General features: G+C 27.1%; 1 protein-coding gene across 1 annotated transcript in view; it reads right to left on the bottom strand.

The window, feature by feature from the left end:
• The window catches only part of LOC113384586 (moesin/ezrin/radixin homolog 1-like), a 29,581-nt gene extending 6,352 nt beyond the window's left edge, over positions 1 to 23,229 (bottom strand). The window contains 2 exon segments of the mRNA XM_026622326.1: positions 16,343 to 16,522; positions 23,119 to 23,229. Coding sequence (XP_026478111.1) covers positions 16,343 to 16,522; positions 23,119 to 23,139 — 201 coding nt within the window. The 5' untranslated portion in view covers positions 23,140 to 23,229.
• Between the last annotated feature and the right edge of the window lie 233 nt (positions 23,230 to 23,462).

Here is a 23,462-nt window from a genome sequence, read left to right as displayed (position 1 = left end):
ATATTAAAAACAATAATTAAAACAATATTGAAATATTTAGCAATAGAAGTATTTAAAGTGAGCATAAAACCAGAATTTTTAAAACCATAACAATTACAATCAAAATAATTGTTTTACTATGTTTTATAAAATAAGAGCTATGGAAAATCTATCCAAAGAGCTATCCAAAAAAATTAATTTATCGTGGTAGAGCTAAATAATCTTATCAGTCAAAAAATTAGCTTAATTAATGATTTTTTATAAAATTGACTCATGTTCGCAAATAACTAATCATTTTGTGAAAACAAAAAAATTGTAATAGCATATTTATGAAGCTTTAAACTTAACTATCGTCTACAAAACTCGTCGACCTAAACAGAATATATCATATATAAAATTCTTCTGTACGGGTGTATGATTTGATACTTCTCCTAAACGGTTATTCGGATTTTGATAATTCATTTTAGAGTTTGTCATGAAGAATTTCTAAGATTTAATGAACGATAAAACTATAGTAATATTGTAGATATAAATGGCAAAAATTACAAAAAACACTTATTGTTTGACATTGAAAACATTTGAACTGCTAGAAATTCACTTAAAATTTGAATTTAGCTGAAATTATGAGCCTAGATAATATTAGAATATAATATACAAGAAAAATGTAATGTCTACATTATTATTGCCGAAAAGCAGCTGAGATGTGCCAGAAATTAAATTAATATAATATACAGTCAACAGTATATATTTGGCAGATGAAATTATATAATTCAGTTTAATAATAAATAACGCAGTAAGTCCAAAATTGCATATACATTATTTTTTTAAATTATGCGTGTTGCATTTTAGTTTACTAAACTATTTAACAATGCAAAAAATATTTCTATTTATTAAAAAAAATATTTAGAATTTTGTTTCATGTGTCAAAAATTCATTTGTTTGCCATTGGATATGGAATATTTAGCAAGTTGATCTTGGATTGAAGAGTGCTCATATGAACTAGGTTTTACAAATTAATTCACCTAAGATTTGAACATAAACAATATTGTTTATTACATTATTAGTAAGAAAAATGTACTTTAGAAATTATAGTTGCCTAAAAGCAACTAATATATCATACGAAATTATGAAAATTATAGACTAAATTATTGAAGCAATTATGTTGTGTGGTAAAATCAATTGTGATATTGTTCTTTTACCGCAGATACTATTTTATTTTATTCTGAATTTCTTATACTGCTTATGCTAAAACCATAAACGAATTCAGACAGGACATCAAATAGGATATTAAAAAGTGAAGGATAAGTGGATAGGATATTAAAAAAAATTGGAACTTTTGAATTGTAGACGTGGGTATAGGCATGTCGGGTCATCTAGTATATATATACACATAATATTAATATAAAATTTATATTACATATCACGGTACTGAAGGACTGACAGTAAGAAATATGGAAATGGAATCTTTGAAAGCTAAATAGTTGACTTGTCCTTGAGTAAAGCGCATCATGCATCTCAATTTAATATTTTAATAATATTAAAATAAAAATTATTAGTATTATTCTTATTACAATAATTGTAATATAAAAGATTTATAAAAAGTTGAAAATTTTAAATTAAAATTTCTTGAAGTAGCATGATTTATGACGATTACCATTGAAATTTATTGAACAAAAAGTCAATGTCACAACTCCGGTATAAAGGTATTTCCAAAGTCCTCTCTGCAATAACACAATGCATTGCGCGTGTACCACGCCGCCTTCAAGAGGATAATCATGCGGCATTCTGATTTGATTCAGAAATTAAATGAATCTTTGATTCGAATTATTTTGATTCAAACGATTCGTATAACTCGAAACGAAAACTAACCAAATGTTATAATACAAGTCAAATCAAGTAAAATCAGATTTGAATCAGGTATGAAATTGATTCCAATGATTTGAAGCATTTGATTCGATTGTAATCATTATTACATATACAAAGTTAGACAATATTTTTAACGATATTTTGATGAATGAAGAACAATTTTACTGTTGTCAATAATCATGGCAATTTTATGTCCCTGACTTACAACAAGTTTAAAAATGACATTAGACGTAACACATTAGCGTATACTTGCTAATTGAAACTAACCAAATATGGCGTCATTAATACAAATTGGTTTCAGGAAATTATTAAATAAATTTTGTATTTTAAATATTTTATATAAAAAGCAGGAGTTTTTAAATATGAAGTAAGATCTGAATCCATAACTTATTTGAGAACAAACTTCTAAGCCGATTTATATACAAATTATAAATTAAACTAGTGATGAATGGCATCGTGCCTTAGAAAGAATTGCTGGAACTTCCCGTACCGTAATGAAATATTCGAGGAATTTTAAACGTTTTTAAATAGATTATTATAAATACTATAACTTAAAATATATGTTTTGCCAGAAAAGTAAATAAACAAAACTTAATTGATCGACTTTGAAATGAAGGGCATTGTCTAATATTTATAAGAATGATATAAGAACTTCAGCTAGAAAAAATTAAAATTCCAATCATCTTCGATATTTTTAATATATAAATAATGATAAAAAGATATATTAAAAAAAATTTTTTTTGGAAATTAAAAACAAAAAAAAAATAAAAAAAATTTATCCAAAAGCAATCGTTTCGTCAACACAAGCAAAAAGTTCTTTGTCAGTTCTCTCAAAAACTGCCATTTTTTGCACATTTAGCTCGGTATCTCTGCCATTGCCAAAAACTAATCACCACTTCTCCCCGTCATTACAAATTGAATGGTTTTCGTATCATTCAAATCGGATGCTGCTCAGTTCTCTCAAAAACTCGATTTCAATTTTCTGCACTCTTTGCTCCGCATCTCCGAAACGGCTGGACTTGCCTCTGCGAAAAACTAATCCGCACATCTCCCTACCAGTGGGAATCGAATGTTTTTTAAACTATTAAAATCGTTTGATATGTGCGTCCGAAATATTCCATATTTCCTTTCCTTAGATCAAAATAAATTTATCATTACTTCTAATATAAAGCTCTTTAAAATAATTATGGATTTTTTGTTTCAACATGGTTTATAATAATAAATAAATTGCAATCTGCACTCCCAACTATTTTAGATAACGCTAGTTAGACCGATAAAGTCATTAACCACTAAACCCCACCATTGAACTCACTCACTTGACAATAGGAAATTAACTAATTACTGACTTTATATACGAAGTTCAAAATTGTTCTGCATTATAGTTAGATAAACGTTTGTATAAATAGATAATGATTAACTATAAGCAACAGACCTAATTAAATACAAGTCAGTCTGAATTAATAACAATCATAAAAATTTATCGTAAAAATTTCATCGTCAATTAATTTGCAAAGTTAATAAACACGGGAAAACCGTTGGTGCCTTTTTATTCCGAAATCGAAAAATAATGCAATAAACTCCATGGGACTTGAAAGCTTGTCGAAAGATTGTTTACGTTAGATCAGCTTTGAAAACTGTTGCCAAAAAATGAAGGAGACAAAACAGAAGATGATATAATTATAAATAATTCTGACATAATTCACAATGAAGACGCAAGCAGAAATAAAAATAGAAATACTAAATCTTCTAAGAATTAGTACTATATTTGACATAGTAATAAATTAAACAATTCATAATATTAACTTAATTTATAATATTAATTATTAGGGTACATATTCTGCTAATAATACTACTCGTAAGGTAAGTTCATTCAAGAATATACATTAAATAAATTTTGTACCTAAATATAAGTTTGATTAAACATGTGAACAAAATTAATCATTTGAACACAATAATTTAATCACAAAGTTTAAAAATGATTTTAAACACACAAACAATTCGGTAAGTTGTAGTTTCTTCAGGGTTGCTCATTTGATTTTTTTTATTATATTTATTTAGAAATGTCAATCAGTGCATAGAAAATATGAAAGTATATAACTATAAATCATTGAAAAATAATAAATGACAAATTATTGCTATTATTTTAGTAAATTAATGCTAACATCCAATAATCAGTATAATAAGTTATTTGCCTCTGTTTAAATCACAAGCAAATATAAAAAGAAATGATTCTTTGCACACTTGAAAAACTATTTTGTTTTCTTAACTAAATATAAATAATAAATTTCATCAAGCTTTATATTAAAGAATTTTCACTTTCCATTATTAAATTGCTTTTAGATTATGGGCCCCACGTTGGGAAACAATGTTTTATATCATTAAGTTTAAAAACCTTCACATCATTTTAGCATGCCAAACAAAAAATTTGTTCAGTATGTACGTATGGTCGTCGTTTTCTAGAGAAAAGGTCAACATATTTGAAAGAATAAACAAAAAACATTCGATTCGTTTTTGAGAAAGACAGGTTCGTCGGTTTCGAAAAAATGAAGATAGAAGTCTAAAACGAGTCATACACATCAAATTAACGCATTTTTTTAAAGGTTTTAACAATATACATAATTTATTTTTGATGCTCTCAAAGCTAGTTTGAGCATTTTATTCATTGATTTTAATTACTATTATATGCATATAATAGAAATGAGTTCAGTAAATATTTAATTTTCATGTATTAATATTTTAATATATAGATATATATATATATATATATATATATATATATATAATTATTTATTGTAAACTGAGGCTAAACTGCTTTTTATTAAATGACACGAATAACAATTTCTCTAGCCTAATTTACATATTTACATCACGATTGGTTACTATGGTAACGGAAGTATTTACTGGACTAACAATAAGATCAGCATAAATGTTAGAATTAAATTTAAAAGTATATCATAAAAATGTCAACATTTTTAACGATTGTAACTGTTGCATTTAAAATAATACCTCCTTGTAATTTTTATTTCAACTAGATTTGGTTGATATTTATTAATTGTTTATACTATTTTAAACTTATTTCTGATTGTCTGAAAAATATTAACAAATCATCAAATATAATGATTTTTTTTTATTTTTTTTTTAAATAAGAATCATTCAAATCAGGGATTGTAATTGTGGTCAAAGTACTTTCTCTTAATTTATAGTATTGAACACAAAAAAGGGTCAAGCCAAAAGTGAAATGCATTATGCTAATGACTATGAATATTCTTTAATAATGTCTCTAAATTTTCCAAAAACCTGTTTATTTTATTACAACAGTTTGAAACTCACGTTACATAACGATTAGATTCTAAATTTAGAACCTGCGTAATTATATAATCATTAAAGATTGTCAATGAATATAGAGTGACTTGTAACAATTTATGGCAAAATAATACTTTGAACGATAAGAAATTAACGATATGACCTCGGCGGATTTAAAAAAAGCTAATACTGTTAAGCATATAAAAAATAATCATTTAAATAAAAACTAATTGAAGCAGAATATCAACATAAAAAATCAAAATATTACTCACATATAATAAACATATATGAATCATAAATACATTTTTTTTGTAAATTGTTTATCTTATGCGAATAAAAATGAATTTAAAAAATGTTGGGTAATTTGTTTTTAATAAATTGCAATTAAATATATGTAGTAGGAACCACTGATTACCGGAGTTATGAAAATTATAAAAACTTTGAAAATATATATTGGATATACATTATTTACTAATTTATTTTATTTTAATGTACAAAATCAAGCACCTAAAATTCAATTAGTTTCATTCGCCAGTAAAATTCAATTCAGTGCTAATTTTTTGTATAGCAAAATATTAAGCATTTCAGAAGGAACTGAAAATATGTTACACAACGTTTTCTGAATTTAAAATGTTAAAATAGTTTTGGTTTTAATAAGAACAGAAGTCTGTTTCGATATTGAAACGTAACCCAACTTCTACGAAAGATTCCATCATTTTATGTGACCTTCAAAAACTAATAACATTTTAATATCTTAAGTCTTCACAGATATTTTCTATAGCAATAAAAAAATCACATGTTTTAGTAAGTTCAATAAAAATCGTTTAATCGTTTAAGTTCAATTTTATATATAAATTATAAACAATTTTGCATGTTGGCGGAAAACATTAACTGTTAGATATTAAATTTCTGAATAAAACATGAAGGCTTCACTGGAAGTCACAGCTTGCGGTATGAGGAATTGTCTAAAGAACTTAAAAACTACGACTTTCAGAAATAGTAATAATATAATCGCATGACATAATAATATATCTTATGATATTTTAATCCATACATTGGGGACTACAATAAGAAGTATTTGAGGTATGTGCTTTTAGAAAGCGAACTTCACTAGAGAATTGTTGAATGAAATTCGCTTTCTGAATGAAATGATTAAACAAATTAAAATTTGCAAGCGTCAAGTAGTACATATTAGTACAAAACGCTAAGGTAATATTTTCACAAAGACAAACGGTTTGTTGAAAGTAGAGTTAGTTTTGAATGAAAATGTATTAACAAAAATATGCACATTATTCAAATCTCTATAAAAAAGAAACTGGAGATTTTATTTGCTCATGTAAAATGATCAATTTTGATCATCAGGTTTTCAACGTAACTTCGAAACATTTGGACTATTCCAATAACTATTTCTTTATCAAAACGATTCGAATACAACTAAATGTGCAACATGTATGCTATGTAAAAAACAATTATTTATATGTAGTAAAAGTAAAATAAAAATTTATTGGCAAAACTAAAATCAATGAAATTATTCTCTCGATATCGTTGCAGAAAAATTGTATTTTAAGGTACAAATACATATACTACCCACATTCAACCAAAATAATAAAACTAATGGGGTGTATGGCATCGTGCCTTAAGGCAAATTGCTGGAACTTCCCGTACCGTAACGAAATGTTCGAGGAATACTGAATGTTTTCAAATAGATTATTATTAATATTGCAACATTGTCTAATATTTATAAGAATTATATAAACTGAATTGCAAAGTTGAAATTATTTGTTTAAAGTATATTAGAACTATAGTCAGAATTAAAATAAAAATCTGAATTATTTTCGATATACAAAAAAATGTTTTTTTCCAAAATCAATTATTTTGTTAAGACAAGCAGAAAGTTCTTTGAATCATTTAAATCGGGCGCTTAGTTCTCTTAAAAACTGCCATTTTTTACACATTTAGCTCCATATCTTTGAAATGGCTAGTCCTAACCTTTGCCAAAAACTAATAAACAGTTCTCCCAATCATTACTAATTGAATGCTTTTTAGATCATTCAAATCCGATGCTTCGTTCTCTCAAAAACTCGATATCTATTTTCTGCACTCTTTGCTCTTTATCTCCGTAACTGCTGGACCTGCCTTTGCCAAAAACTAATCAGCACATCTTCCTATCAACAGGAATCGAATGTTTTTTGAACCATTCAAATCGGTTGATCCGTGCGCCTGAAAACGTGGACGAAAAATTGTATCTATATATACATACACACACACATACACACACACATCCATTTTTTCTGAGGTATGCCAAAATCTTCAGAAACCTTCAAAACGACGAGAAATGTAAAATTTTCAACTTCGATTTTCGGCCCATTACAATAACTTACCCTACGGAAGTTAATAAATTATGTACATGTTTAATTTTTTACTAGTCGAAAATTCAATTTATCTTTAATATCTTGAAAATAATTGTACATATTTAATATAAATAAGAAAAATTTTAATTATAAATAATTTGTTTTAAACAAAACATACTACACAAACATTATAATCCATGTTTTAATATTTTTATCCTTGACACATAAAGATATCAAAATCGTTTTATCTACGAGAATATGTGCAATAATCATTCTTAAATCCAAATAATATTCTTCATTCAGAAAACATTGGCGCTAAATTCATGTTTGATTACTAATATTAATTACAATAATTAAAAGTCCAAGAGCAAGCAACAATTCCATTAAATGGAATGTATTCATTTATTATTCTCAAAATATCGTTTTCGGTTCACAGTTGTCTGAGAACTCTGAGCGTAGATCGCAACTGATGAAGCATCGAGAAAAAAAGAAGCCGGTCCTCTTTTCCAGCTTACGTATCGGAACCATGGGATAGGTCAACGGCCGATAGCATTAACGAAGATTCCTAAACTATTTGTTTTCAATGCAAAAATAATAGTCATATTGCATATTATTATATTAGTGTCAAAAGTTTTTATATAAATAAGTAACCCACAAGTGGTTAATATTAAGGTGACCATATTTTTAGGTCACCTTAGGTATTTATTAAGGTAACCGGGACGGCAATTTTTAGTTATGCTAATCCGGAACGGGGGGTAAATAATAACAGTTTTTTATATAAATCTTTTTTTATAATAATTGCGGACTTTTATTTTTCGATTATATGTCATACTTTTTCATCTATGATATATTCAGGCTTTTGAGCCTTGTACAATATTCCATTCAATTATACTCATAAATATTTTGAAAAAATTAGCATTTGTTTGCTTGTTTTCATAATTTTTGTTAATTCATCTGTTAATTTTGGGAAAACCGGAACAATCCGGGATAAAAGATCTAACTCCGGTACAAATCATGCTTTTAAAATAACCCGGGACACAAGAAGGAAATCCGGGACTGTCCCGGCCAATTTAGGACGTATAGTAACGTTATTAATATAGTATATTTAACACCAGATTTAATCCTTTGAATCTAATTCCTCTGAAAAATACACGTAAAGTGTTAAAATAGGTTGTTATTCGTATAAAAAATAAATTTTTATATAAATCACTTATCTACAGGTGGTTATTTAAATAATATTTATGAAAATAAATTATTATTGGTTATAGGTACATAAAAGTGCCCTTACAGTAATAATTTTACAATCTTAATTTTTCAGTATTTTAAACGAAAGATAAGCTATTCGTCTCCTTTTTACTTATTAAACTTTTACTATATTCAAAATATAAATTTATTAAGAAACACTGGAAAAAACTTCGCCGGCATTTCTCGTAACATTCTCTCATTCATTTGGCGAAAGTAAAATATGTCAAAATCTCACAAACTTAGTTTATACTGATATTTTGCTGACAATCTAAAGAAAACTCGTGAAATTACAGTATTTATTTATTTAAAGCTATAAAAAAAAATCTTGGGCCGTTATAATTTCAATATAATTAGATTATGCTATATCATTTTCATTTCAAAATAAATGTATTAAATAAAAATTACATTACAAATGAATTAAATAAATTTTAAATAGCCATTATTGGATTGAATGAGATATAAAGCATGAATTTTTAAATCATCGTAAGAACTATCCGTTTTTTATTATTTTTTCATAATTTATTTATCAACGTCACAAAAGTACAGAAAAAAAGTAAAAAATAAAAACTTAATTTTAAAAATTAGCAGTTTTTTGAGGGGGGTTTCAGAAAATTCACACGTGACCGTGCCCACGATTGCAACCCTTCTAGTAATCTAAAATGAAAAAAAAAATCTAGAATGATGTCAGTGGCATATCACTAAAATTAAGTTAACAAAAAATTGTCAAAATAGCGACTGTTTGAAAAAAAAGACTAAAGAGAAAATGGACTAAATAAAATTACATTACAAATGAATTAAATAAATAAATTTTAAATAGCCATTATTGATTGGATTAAATGAGATATACAGCATCAAGAGGGTACGAGGTATCATTCTAGTGTAGGCATGAATTTTAGGTCATTTTTAAATCATCACGATAATTTTTTTACTATTATTTTTTCATAGTTTATTAATCAACATTACAAGAGTACAGAAAAAAAGTGAAAAAAATAGAAAGTTAATTTTTAAAATTAGCAGTTTTTAAGGGTCTCAAAAAATTCGCACGTGACGGTGCCCACGATTGCAACCCTTCTAGTAATCTAAAATGAAAAAAAAACTAGAATGATGGATGGATTTTTAGAATGAAAGGATTTTCTGAAAATTTCAAGTAAAACGGTTCAGTTGAACTCAAGAAATATTGAGATAAAGACAGTTTTGAGAAAAACGCGTTCAAAGTTCCGCAAAAGGGAGGAAACAGAAGAGGATTATCATGAACAGCTGTCTTTCCGAAAATAATTTAAATTTTAAAAGCCTCTCGTACACATATTCTTAAATCTTAAAATATGAAAAAACTTTTTTTTGAATTGGTACACTAGAATGCCCTCTTAAGACCACAATAATTCAAATTCAAGCGGCAGCAGTATATTATATGCAAAGTTATATGAACTATAATGTGTGTAATATACTTCAATGTGAATATGAAAAATATTTCCTTAAAATACAGTTATAGTGAAAGTTAGGACAATAGAATCAAGACAATGACCACAATTTCAAAATGCATATTTAAAATTTTTGAGAAACAAAATATGTACAAATAGCCTATGGCTATTCAGTTTCGCTAATTTAACACCTTTTCGAATCGTTCTATGAAGCGAATACGCCGGAAGCTTGTTTGCTGTTAAATATAGTATTCGAAAGTTATTCAAATAAACTTGAAAATGCATTATTGATTAATTCAATCTGTTTACACAACTAACGAAATTCATAAGTAGGAATATAATTAAATAATGATTAGTGATATTTAAATAATTATATAAGAAAAATTAATTAACAAGTGTTTAAAAATAATTACCTATTAAAGGTAATTGAAGTATTAGTAATGAATTTAAAATTATGTGAACATGAGAAATTTATAAGATGAACATAAAAGAAAATTTCTAAGTAGTCACTAATATAACATTTATTGGAAAATCGACAAAATGATTCAGTTCTACATATATAAATAACGAATTTGATTATATATTTATTTAAACAGCGTTCAGAACTTACTTAAGGGTCATATAAGATGTGATGATTTCACTTAACTAGGTCACTTAAAGGCAACAAATCGGTTGGCCTAATTTCTTGATAAATGTATTATTAAAATTTCTGTAAAACTGATAATTTTTTAATTGATGCAACAATGCAGGAGAATGGTTATTTTTACTTCCGAGGCGGGTATCGAACCTGGAAATTTCGTTTGAAATCCCATAGCATTATAATTACTAACTTAGGACAAGCCCGTATAATGAGTTAAAAAAAAGTTCTATGTAAGCAGTAAAAAATATCAGATAAATGAAACTTCTGTCACAATTTATGTAAATTCTAATAAATATTTTAAATGCATTCAAATAAATTAACTTAAGTTCATCTGAACACCAAATCATTAATATAGAGTAATATTTAAGAAGTATTGATAATATAAAACTATAAATTTATTGTAAATTATTGATTATATCATAGAATAGCCTTGAGCTTACGAGGAAAATTACTTGAACTTCGTAATATTAAACTATATAATACAGTAATATATATTCATAAATTAGTATAGAGGTTCTAACAATGCTCTTCTTATGGACTGGCTAGTTACATTGGAACTCAAAAATCTCGATATACTCATTTCACGGTCAGCCTCTACCTCGTATCTTCAAAATAATAAATAAAATGTGTTAAATAATGTTCAATTATGATTTTAATGATCATAGTCAAACTGCATTTTAGATAGTATGATAGCCTCCAATAAAATCAAATATTTTTTAGCATTATGATATAAAAATATTATCTTTTTATGGCAATATACTCTGGAATATGCTAATACTCATGTATGTAAGAATGTGAAGTCTTCGGCATATACGATTTCTAGCAGGCCATATTTATTTTTCAAGCAATTAAAAAAATTTAATATTCATTTATGTTACGATCTGATATAGCTCGTCCTTCAAAAACGACAAAATTTGCATTTTGGGGAGATTAAGAGCTGCCAAAAATGAAACCATTCCGTTAACATTCATGTATAATATCAGAACATATAGGTTGTCGTGTAAGAATGCCTTAGTTTTATCACAATATCTTTACAATTGTATAGATATTGTATCGTGAGTAAGTAGATAACGCGAAGACAGCATAAAAGTCATGAATTATGATATGGTACATTATTTAATGCTGATAAGGTAATTTGCGATATCTAAATGAAGAACAAATTAGTTATGGAGACAAACTCAATTACGAATTATTTAATGTTAATATACAAATATACATTTTGTATATTTTTTATATTAACAAGTAAATAGTAATATTTTCGAACAATTCGATATTGAATTCACAAATTACTTCCATTTTGCTCTTGCTCTTACATGCATTATAAGTTTAAGAGTTACAAACTACCAAATTTACGAGTTATTTTCATTATAACTTATGCAAGCTATATTAGATTCTATTGTTAATAAAATGTTTTAATAAAATATCTTTTGTGTCTAAAGCGCCAGAAAATTCAAATATTTTTGCATTTTTGTTCGTACCAATGTAATAATGTAATATTTTAAAAATGGGTGTAAAATAGTTAGCTTCTTTGAACATGCTTGCACATCAATAACAATAGAAGAAAAGTTATGCAATTTGTCGATGACATACTATACGTTATAAGTCTGCAGTTCAGTTTTGTCAAGGTAAACAAGAAGTTTTGCTGCTGTATCACAATATATGAGTTAACGTCGGTGCTTCAAATTGCATTCAGAACACGAGTACCTACTCTAACACATAATTCTGAAGAAACCAAGGCTAAAAAATAAATACGTTTTTTATCTGTATCCTTGTGCAAATTGATGGATTTAATGAATATTAAAAGATTTATTATTGAACCCGATGAACCTAATTTATATCTTGTTATAAATTAATATGACTGAATCAGGCGCTGTAACTTAGATAGTAGAAAAATCAATTTTCAAATATTAAAAATGTGTAGTGTTTGAATTTTCTGTTTTCTAAAAGAGCGTGATATAAATAAAAAAAAATTATACAAACATTCTAATTTAAAAATGATCAAACTGGAAAAATCGAAACATTTGATAATTTTACAAATCACTAAGAAGGCCTATTTATATTTCTATTTTATATAAATTAATCATTATCGTTAAAAATTATCTATCAATGAATGGTTTCAACTTCAACCTTACGCACATAACCAAGATGGCGTTAAAAAGTTCCCATATCTTTGTTTATAATGTAAAGGTCTCATTGATAAAAGTGATAAAAAAATAAGTAAGATATTCATTGTGCGTTATTATAAACACAAATTTGATAACAATGTGAACTGAAATAATCATGGCCTCAATTATTTATTTTGATTATCTCAAATTTAAATGTTGGAATATTTTGTAATTGAAATTTTTCCTTTTTTCACACTTTTGCTATCGATTTATAGTTTTTCAACAAAATATAAAATATGTCAGCAGAATAAAGTTATATAATTTTTGCTTTTTCTAGACCTTTTGAATATTACATATTACTATAATCTCTATAGAAAAGATCAGATCAGATCAGATCAGATAACCTGTACTGCATGTCGAATGATTATTTATGGCAATCAAATGTCCCTTTTTGCACTTTGTCCCTTTGATTGAACAAAGAAGAAATTATTTAATTTCATTATTTACTTAATAATTTTCAATATTATTTATTTCTAATACAAATTATACTGAGAAATTTGCAATGAAATTATTGTCATAATTTAGTCCTACTTTATTTCTTCCTAGAACTTGTAAACGACAAAAAATCTAAGAAATAAAGTATGAAACCATTATTTAAAAATAATGAAAACAAATACTCAGCTGATTTTATATTAAAAAATAATAATTAAATTTATGAATTCAACCAGTAAAATAATGCACAGGAATTTATGATTATTAGGCGAGTCTTTCGTTTATCTCTTATCGAATACAACATAAAAAGATAAATGACTTCATTCTTACAATTAGACTGAATTATAAAAAGATAAACCACTTCATTCCTAAAATTACTAAATTTTATTACACAGTAATTGCAGCAATCATAAATACTCTTTTTATCAAAGGTAAATAAAGACATCAGTAAACAAGAAAGGATTTCACAAACCGAGGTTATTTCGGAAAAATTAATTAAACCATGATGAAATTGAACATACACGATGTATATAGTTGACTTTAAAAAAAAATTGAGAGTCTTTATAAATGACCGCATAAATTCAAGTTTTTGTTGACTGATTATTTTTATTTTATACTTTTTATTTGGAAACCGTCAAGTTTCATCAACTTTTTTTTTAAGACACATTGCCAATGCTCCGGAAAATTAATAATTGAACAGTTCAGATCCCAATGTTACGAACAACTTAATAGAAAATGTTTTCTCTACAAGAAATCAATATTCTTCAATAATTCAAAAAATCGGTTAAATTTTTCAGGCCATCTATAAATGTTCAAAATTTGCATACATAATACAGGGAATTATGTAGTGCGTGAGTATCGCAAAGCAGTTCCGTCACGTTCCAGCAGTTGTGAAACTAATAATATAACAAGGACTTTCAACCAAACTTTATCAAATATTTGCAGAAACGAGTTTCTAGGCAACTTAAAATGTGATTGAATATTATAATGCCGGTCGTTATATAAAGCAGCAGAGTTGACAAAGCACGACAATGAACAATAATGTACTATGTCTCCAGGAAAGGAAGTGATAAGCATGTATATATATATATATATATATATATATGCATGTATATATAATACATATATGTACACCTTTCTTATCTATTGCGATAAGAGAACAAATGTAAAATTGTAAAAACTTCGCAACGTTTAATTTATATATACGTATAATAATTAGGTCTACCGAGAAGTTCTGTCCAAATCTATGACATCATTTTCGCCAGGTTTATTGTATATTGTATATTCGGATGATAAATATTTTTATCGCTTAATGTATACATACTGAAGTAGAAAATAAACTAAAATTAACAGTTAAATTAGTAGTTTAAATGATAATAAACCCATGGAAATTGCTAATGTTCATTTATTGTATTCTATATGAAATTTCACAAGGAAGAAATGCGTTTGATATTTATTGAAAAAGTACGTGGTGGAGGTACTGTTTCTGATATAACATGCAGAAGATGATACAAAATATTGTTAGGGCAACATTGGAGATCAGAGAAATATCTAATTCAGCTCAACATTTTTTTCTGAAAGGATTGATTAAAATCAGGTTCTTTTTGAATCGGATGATATCTGGTGCTAAAAAGTAGATTTTATTCCTTTGATGGTCCTTCTAGTGAAATATCTAGTGCTGAATTTTCTGTGATCATTAAAATAAATAATCTGTATTGTTTTCAGGAGCAATGTAAAAACATCTTAAAAATTGTATACAGATCTTAAAAAATTGTATACAGATCGATTTGAACTAAAAGATTAAATATGAGGATAAGAATAAATGTTATTAGTTATTTGAGTGCAAGTATTGTACCAGTGACAAGATATTTTTTAATTTAACACACCGTTGAGCGATCTAACATTTATTTTTATGCATTATTTGTTTATAGTTTTTCTACATATAGTATACGTACGTGTACAAACTAAAAAAATAATCTATTATTTTACAATTACCTACATATCAAATGTATACATAAATCGTAGTCTTCAGTCAAAAATATAACGAAAGATTATATAATTAAAGGATTACTAAAGGTGTTAAAAAGAGACTAGCTTATTTAATTTATTTTAGGGGGTGTCCATTAATCATATAAAATCATATGAGATTTTTAGGGGAAGGGGGGGTTTCACAAAAAATCACAAAATATCACGTGGGGGTAGAGTAAGATATCACGTGTATTTATTTTTTAACCATTTTTTTTTTAAATTCAAACATTTTCAAAAAAAAATCTAAAATTTTACAGTTTTTTCACGTAACTAAAAATACCGAGATGTTTGATGGGGGAGGGGGGAGTTAATTTTGAATATCACCATATATCACCAAGGAGGAGGAGAGGTCCAAAAATCCTTAAAAACTCGATTAATGTGCGCCCCCTAAGACGTTAAGTTACCATGCAACTCAGCAATTCGATCGAATAGGATTTTAGTGTTTCTGTATTTTTAGGAGTTCACTACTATTATGATTTATCAGTTAAAGACCATATTATTCTTCTAACTTCCGATATATAAAGAAGTCATAAAAATTAAAAGTAAAATGATTGTAATTGTATCTAAAGAAATAAAAGAAACTTTCTTCTATACGTTTCGAGTCCGAAAGAAGAGTTGACTTCTTCAACAAATCATTTGTGTTGCATTTTTTAAATTATATAAAAACCACAAACGATCAACAAAAGACGTGTATAACAGTCATAAATTTATCCATAGACCAAACAATATTGTTGTTCGTATTTAGTGTTAGTATAATTTATCAAAATAATCAAATAATTTTATTTTATAAATAAGATTTTTATATATGCCTTTCATACACTTCAAGAAATCATTAAATTAAATATTTTTTCTCCTTACTTGAAAAAATTCAATACGTACTTACAACTTATTAGAAGAATAATGTAAATATCTGACCTTTTTGTAAAGCTTAATCCACGTCAAATCACCCTTGCTGTCAGTATATTGGAGTCCAAAAAACCAGACTTCGCGCAGACCGATCGTCTTGACCACCTGATCGAAAAGCTGTTTTCCAGTGGTGGTCTGCTGGATCGCGAACTCCAGTTCCGCGTCCATCGTGGTCACACGAACATTCATCTAAAATAATACAAAAATTAGTAAAAGATACAATTTGGTAAATGAACATTGAAAGTCTCTATTGTAAGTAATGTTACCAAAGACTGTATAATACTCTATAACTATAAGAATTCCATATTAGTTCAGAAACCGGTAAGATTTTTTTATATTGGAAGGTAGAGTTTCATTTGCAGCACTGCTCTATCTATAATCTATCTAATTATTATGAATTATTTTCTTACATAACACGTTATAAAAAGTTGGAAAAAATAGCTTTTAAGTAACATCCGCATAATTAAAGTTTATTGTCAATTTCAATGTTTTTATTGATATTATTTAAGTAAAAAATCAACATGCTGCCAAAGCAAGGAATGTCCAATAATTCATTAGGCCACAAAATTTTTTTTTTTTTTAATTTTAACTTTTTTGCGCTCAATATTTAATTAAGAATATGACTAATTGTGAGATGATGCGGATTGATTATTTGCTACCACTAAGTGGACTTCTATAGCAACATTAGAATAATAAACCAACGAGTTAGAATTTATAAATCTGGTAGAAGAGATCCTAATAGTCATAGCCACAGTATTAAATAGATCACTTGAGATCTAGCAACATGCGATAAAACAGCCAATATTACAAAGTTAATCTTCATTCTGAATTATGCGAAATAAAATAAATTCATATGGGTCATAAAATTACTCAGGAACACAAGAAGCTTTGTTTTATGAGTGTTTTATGAATGGCTTACACAGTGCTCTAAAATTCAGAAATTGAAACATTAGAAACCAATTCTGTCGTAAAATAGACCAATGTTATGGCAAGGCTATGTTACGTATCGCTTTTTATACAAAATGGTACTAAATACTTTCAAAATGCTATGTAATTGCTGTGAAGAGAAAAGGCTAAGAAAAAACTAACTTAGAAAAGTCAAGAAAATAAAGAATAATTGCATCTTTGAAGTGAAGTTGTATTTTATGTGTGAAAAGCATTTGACAGTATTTAGTACTATTTTATATGAGAAGCACTGCGTAACAGCCTTGCCATAACATTGATCTACCTTAAGGCAGAATCGGGTCCTTTTTGTAACCAATGTTACAGAAATTAAATTCATATGTCACTGTAATTCGTTGATAATAGTAAGATTAATTACTATTAATTTTATAAAAAATGTAGTTGTAGGTACTTATCTAAGGTTCATAAAATAAATCAAACTTATTTCTTTTGGACACGTACTAACCATGGTAATCATAGGCAAAAATTTTACTACATACAGTAGAACAAACTGTACCAATATTTTACTAATAACAATGCAATCATAGTAAAAAATTACTAATAATAACTATACCAATATTTTACTAATAACGCAATCATAGTAAAAATAAAGCAATAATAGTTGGTAATAATTAAGAAGCAAGTTTTTGCATATAATTCGTTCTAAATATAAAATTTAAAAATAATTGCCGATGTCATTTACAGATGCCATAATACAACTGTAGATGACATCGTAAAAACCATATTCTAATTACAGCTCAGACCAATGAGCATCATTCATGCGTTCATAATACTATTGCGTATGTATAAACAAAGACGTCAATGGGAAATTATAGATAAAAACTAAAATACATTTTTCATTCCACAATTTGTGGAAGAATATTTTAATAAATTATTACTTTTAATAGATTAGATTTAGATGTTTATAATTACGACAAAATAGGGAAGAGTATACCGTAAAGTGCAGTCTCACGATTTGAAAACAAAATATGACAAAAAAGTTTGACAATTGAAAATATTTTAACTAAATCGACATTTAAAATTGACATAATTTTGTAAAAAAGTTCCCTAGTTGAAGAGCTAATAATAAATAATAAAATAGAGCAAATAAAATAATTACCAATAATTCTATAGTCTCGTTCGCCATATTCATTTCTCACGAACACTTTTTCATAGGTATACGGGAAACTTATATGAAACTATTTTCACATAAAAGTACTTTATAATCGGACTTGTTTTCGAAATAGTGCATACACCGTAATTTATACATTTTTTCATAAAAAATATAGAAGTATTTTTCATGTACAACAAATTTCGTGCATTATAACCCCGTTCGTAATGAATAATAAACTTAGTAAAAATGCATCTTCATATGTTTTAACAAAATTATCACATGATCACAATATAAAATGACAACTTGATTTTTGTTTTTTATTTGAAATTGACATTCTTATGAAATCGATTATAGAGAAATTTTTAATGAAAACTAGTTGGTATTGGTATTTTGCCTTGAGGCAAGTTACATGAACTTCCCGATATGTGTAAATAATAAACTTAATCAATAAAAAATAAATTAATTTATAAGTAATTATTTATAAGTATTCCGAGTAGATTTATTACACATAATTGACAACGAACGAACACGTTAATAACTCGGAGTATTTTCTAAAAGCAAATATTCACAAATCAATAATTTTTATAGTTGAACCAGTTTCCGTAGGACTTGAATGGTTTAGTATAAAGACCAAGTACTCTATCGTTATACCAAGTAAATCGTCTAATTTTAATTTTGACAAATGTCAAAAAAAAACTACTCATTTTCTCAAACTGATAAATTTTTAAAATTAAACTACTTGTTCTAAGGCCGTAATATTTCAGTAAGTTCTGTAAGACCATGATGTATATCCACAAGTTCCATAAAAATCGGTTTAATTTTTTTTTTCTAGCTAAGAATAATTGGCGTAACTACTTGTGGAAGTGGAATATTGCTTTTCAAACTCCCCTCCTATCATAAAAAAATAAAAAATAATACGTTTGGTAATATAAAGAAATAAAGTCGGCAACAGGTATTAGACTTATTGTAAGATTTTTTATACCACTCGTTCTTTCATTTATTGCATGTTTTTTAAAAATAGAACACATTATACTTAAATTTGATGAGTTTGATCTAACAATTGTAACAAAACCTTAAATTTAGTAACTCTATATTATCAATGAAAGTTGCTTTTTTATATCAGAGGTGAATGCATAAACGGAAGTGAAACGACGCCGACACTCGTACTACAATTGTAATTATTGGCGGGAAGAATAAAAAATAAAACTGTAGAAACAGTTTAAGAAATTTTACTTATCCATATATATTATCTATTAAAAATAACGATTTTAGTGACTGTAGTAAATGAATCTTAGCGATAGTTTGATAAATGGAAAATCGAAAAGACAACATTAAACCCTTTATATCTATAGGCTTCATTAATAGTCTACGTAGTGTCATTTATTAAATGTCAATCTGAACCAAGTTAATCAAATCGAATACAATTATCGTGCCAAAATGTATTCTATTTATTTTTTAAATTTCTCGCAAATTTTAAAATATTTAAAAAATTCTTGGACGAGTTTTGTCCTATTGTCCGAATGAATTCTATATAATATGCAATGATTTGGCAATAAATGAGTGACATAGATACAATAAAAAAGCCAGTGAAAGTGATTTTGAATATTAGAATGAAGATGACAAAATATAACATTTTGTATAAATACGATTACAAGGTGTAAACTATGCTTTTCTAAAAGGAAAGTGCTGCGAAATAAAATAAAGTTGCGAAACAAGATATGTATAATATAAATCCTGTTTGCACTTTATCTCGTTGATATGCAGGCGGCGATTTCCATACAGTTTATCTTACAAAAAATATTGAAAATTGTAGGAATTTTATAAAACAATAGAAGACAGTGAAATTGGTATAAAATTAAATATTTTTATAATATTCATAAAATATCACCGAATCTCAAAGCCATCAAACATTGAAACCATAAGTAAATTCGCACTAGTCTCTCGAAAACATGGTACGCTATACCAAGAATGAGCAACAAGCATTTCTAAAATTGAATTTTATTTTATGAACTTTTTCCCATCAATAAATTTAAAATAATGTATTCCTTTCATTTGTATTGATTTATAAAGTATTGATTTTTCTTAATTTATATTATGATGTTTATTAAAATATATGAAGTTTTGTGAATTATAGTAAGTGTGGCCCGCCGTAATTATAGTAAGTGTGGCCCGCCGTAAATTCAAGGGTGGTTCCCTTTTAAATTAAATTGTAGATTGTGCAAAATAAAAAATAAAGGTAGTTGAAGAAATTTTTCGCAGAAGACTATAATTAATATCATAGTCAGCATTTTTGATTTTCAAATGAGATGAAATCGTAGAAATAATAATTGATCCACATTAAATACATAAAACATTTATGTTCACTATAAAACGAAACATTAACTTAACAACAACAATTAACAGTTCATTGATAATTTTTGAATGATTTCTAACTTTAAAAAAATGACTCGACATTTGATTCTCAAGTTAAAGTCAAATCATCATATTAAGTGTTAATAAACAATTGGACCTCGCAATTTATTTGACGAACTTTATGATAAATCAATCATAAACATGGAATTAATCAGAACAATTGTAAAATGAGCAATGTCGAATAGGTTTTGAACAAAATGCTACTAGAAAACTATACTAAAAATGCATATGATTTTAAATGTATATTAAAATTCGTTAATTCTAAAGGAGTACCATTATTATGCTTTAATCGTTATGTCAATCACATATGTCTAAAGCTAAGAATTTCTACATGAGCCGAGCCATGTCAGACATGTACATCTAACATACGCCGACTCTACATCGTATTAAAAGAAGTTTTAATACTAGCTGTAAGAGGAATTCTGTCTTAAGGCAAATTGCTGGAACTTCCCGTACCGCAATTCAAAATTCGAGTAATTAAAAATAATCAATAATAATAATCAATAAAAGTTTATCAATGATTTGAAACTTTTAATAGAATTTCGAACCATATTAAATCATTCTATCTTAAATCATTTATTTTGAAATATTTTGGAAATTCTGAACTTTTTTCAAAGCAATCGTACTGCTTTAACTGCATAAAGACGAAATATCAAAGCGCGTAAGCGCCGCGTCGTCGTCTAACGCGTAAACATTGGTACGGAACCCATAGGAATGTAAACAAAATGTATACTTATTGTTAAAATCTCTATAAAATATCTGATAATTTGATGTGCATATGTCTAATATTCATTTTTGACCGCCAAATGGCTCATTTTTTTACTTTTTGCTCCATATCTCCAAAGTCGTTGGATCGGCCTTTACAAAAATTTGAACAGTTCTTCATTTAGTCAATACAAATAAAATGATTTTGAATTATTCAAATCGGACTCTCCGTTCTCTTAAAAACTGAGTTACCGTTTTCGACACTTTTTGCCCCTAACTAATCAGCATGTCTCCTTATCAATACGAATCGAATGTTTTTTGAATTATTCAAATTCAAACATACATACATACACGCACACACACACATACATCCATTTTTTTCTGAGGTATGCCAAAATGTTCAGAAGGTTTTGAAACGTAAAGATTTATAAAAATTTTCATTTTCGATTTTTTTGCGATTACTATAACTTGCCCTACGGGAAGTTAATAAGGCGATGTCAGTCACACATTCGTGACATAAATAATAGTGTTTTTCCAGGAATTTTGGTAAGTTCTTTGTACATTAATTATCTTTGATACATTTTTAATTTTTAACATTTTTAAATAAATTATCTATTAAAGTTACAACCACCTACAGGAAATTTCCTAAATATTTTTCTGATATTATCATGGCAGTTAACGTGTTACTGTTAAGTTTCTTAGTAATAGAGAGAGGTTAACAAAAAAAAAACGAAATTTTGTAGAGTCCGACCATACGTGATCCTCGACAGGTGGTGGAATAACCGCCGTATGGCTAAACGTATTTAATTCACGTAACGAAATTATGGCTCAAATTGAAAATATTGAAATAAATAAATAATAAATAAATAAAAAAAATATATATATAATATTCACTATCAATATAAATCGTATACATCTAAGTCTGTTTTTACACGGTCTTTTTGTACACGGTTTTGATATAACACTGTTTGAAAATTGAATATTTTTAATTTTTTTACACGATTTTATTCCATTTAGCACGATTTTGAATTTTATGTACTTAAATTTTTTTGTCAAATTTAATTTTTGCGAAGTATGTTCATATCACAAAAAAGTATTTATGAAAGAAAAAAGTCTGATACCACCGATAGTATCGATAGTTTGCGAACACTAGCTTAAAGATTTAAGTGAATTCCCCTTTAGCGCGTACAAACAATTTTTACTGGTCAAAGCAAATGTGAATAGCACTAAGCATTATATATTTGATTTAATAAAATAAACATGAATTCTTGTTCTTAAAAATTCTTGTTTTTCACTAATTTCAATAGGTTTTAGAGATTAGGAACAAATCACCCATTTTTGTATAAGATCAATGTCTTTTTTTACACATTTTTTTTTACACGGCTTCTTCTGGAACAAATCTACCGTGTAAAAACAGACTTAGGTGTACTTATTTTTCAAAATTCTAACTATTTCGATACTAATTTTATTAATTGTTGGCAATAATAAAGCGAACTTGTTGGAAAAAGTCTGTATAAGTTAGAGATCGTTGGTTAATAGGTCTCACAGTACCTAAAATAATTATTTACTATTAATAGTACTAATATTCAACTTATATTGAAGAAGTTCTTACCATTTTTCCACCAGAAACCATTTTCGGGCGCAATTAATCCAATAAAATATAAACCACTAAAACTATTCAATATTACTCGTATTTTTTATATAAAATTCACCTCAAATTATTAATAATATTAGCACAAAACACAATTATGAATTGACGGCACTCGATGTCCTCGTCCTCCCGACTGAACGGCACGCCAAGAAATAACGAACTACGATTTGAAAATACCCCGCACAGAACAATAAGACGAGAACGAGACGGCGATAGGAGAACGTGCGAGCGACGCGAATTACGTTGCGTTCGTTCGTTTACATCGAAAACACAGCCGGCGCGCCAAAAATCATTCCGAAATAGTG

Source organism: Ctenocephalides felis, unplaced genomic scaffold (assembly GCF_003426905.1).
Source record: "Ctenocephalides felis isolate EL2017-DRISC unplaced genomic scaffold, ASM342690v1 CF-g0.4_SCAFFOLD_03571, whole genome shotgun sequence".
Lineage (NCBI taxonomy): Eukaryota > Metazoa > Arthropoda > Insecta > Siphonaptera > Pulicidae > Ctenocephalides > Ctenocephalides felis.
The sequence above is the reverse complement of the archived record's forward strand: the minus strand, read 5'-3'. Positions and strand labels throughout refer to the sequence as shown.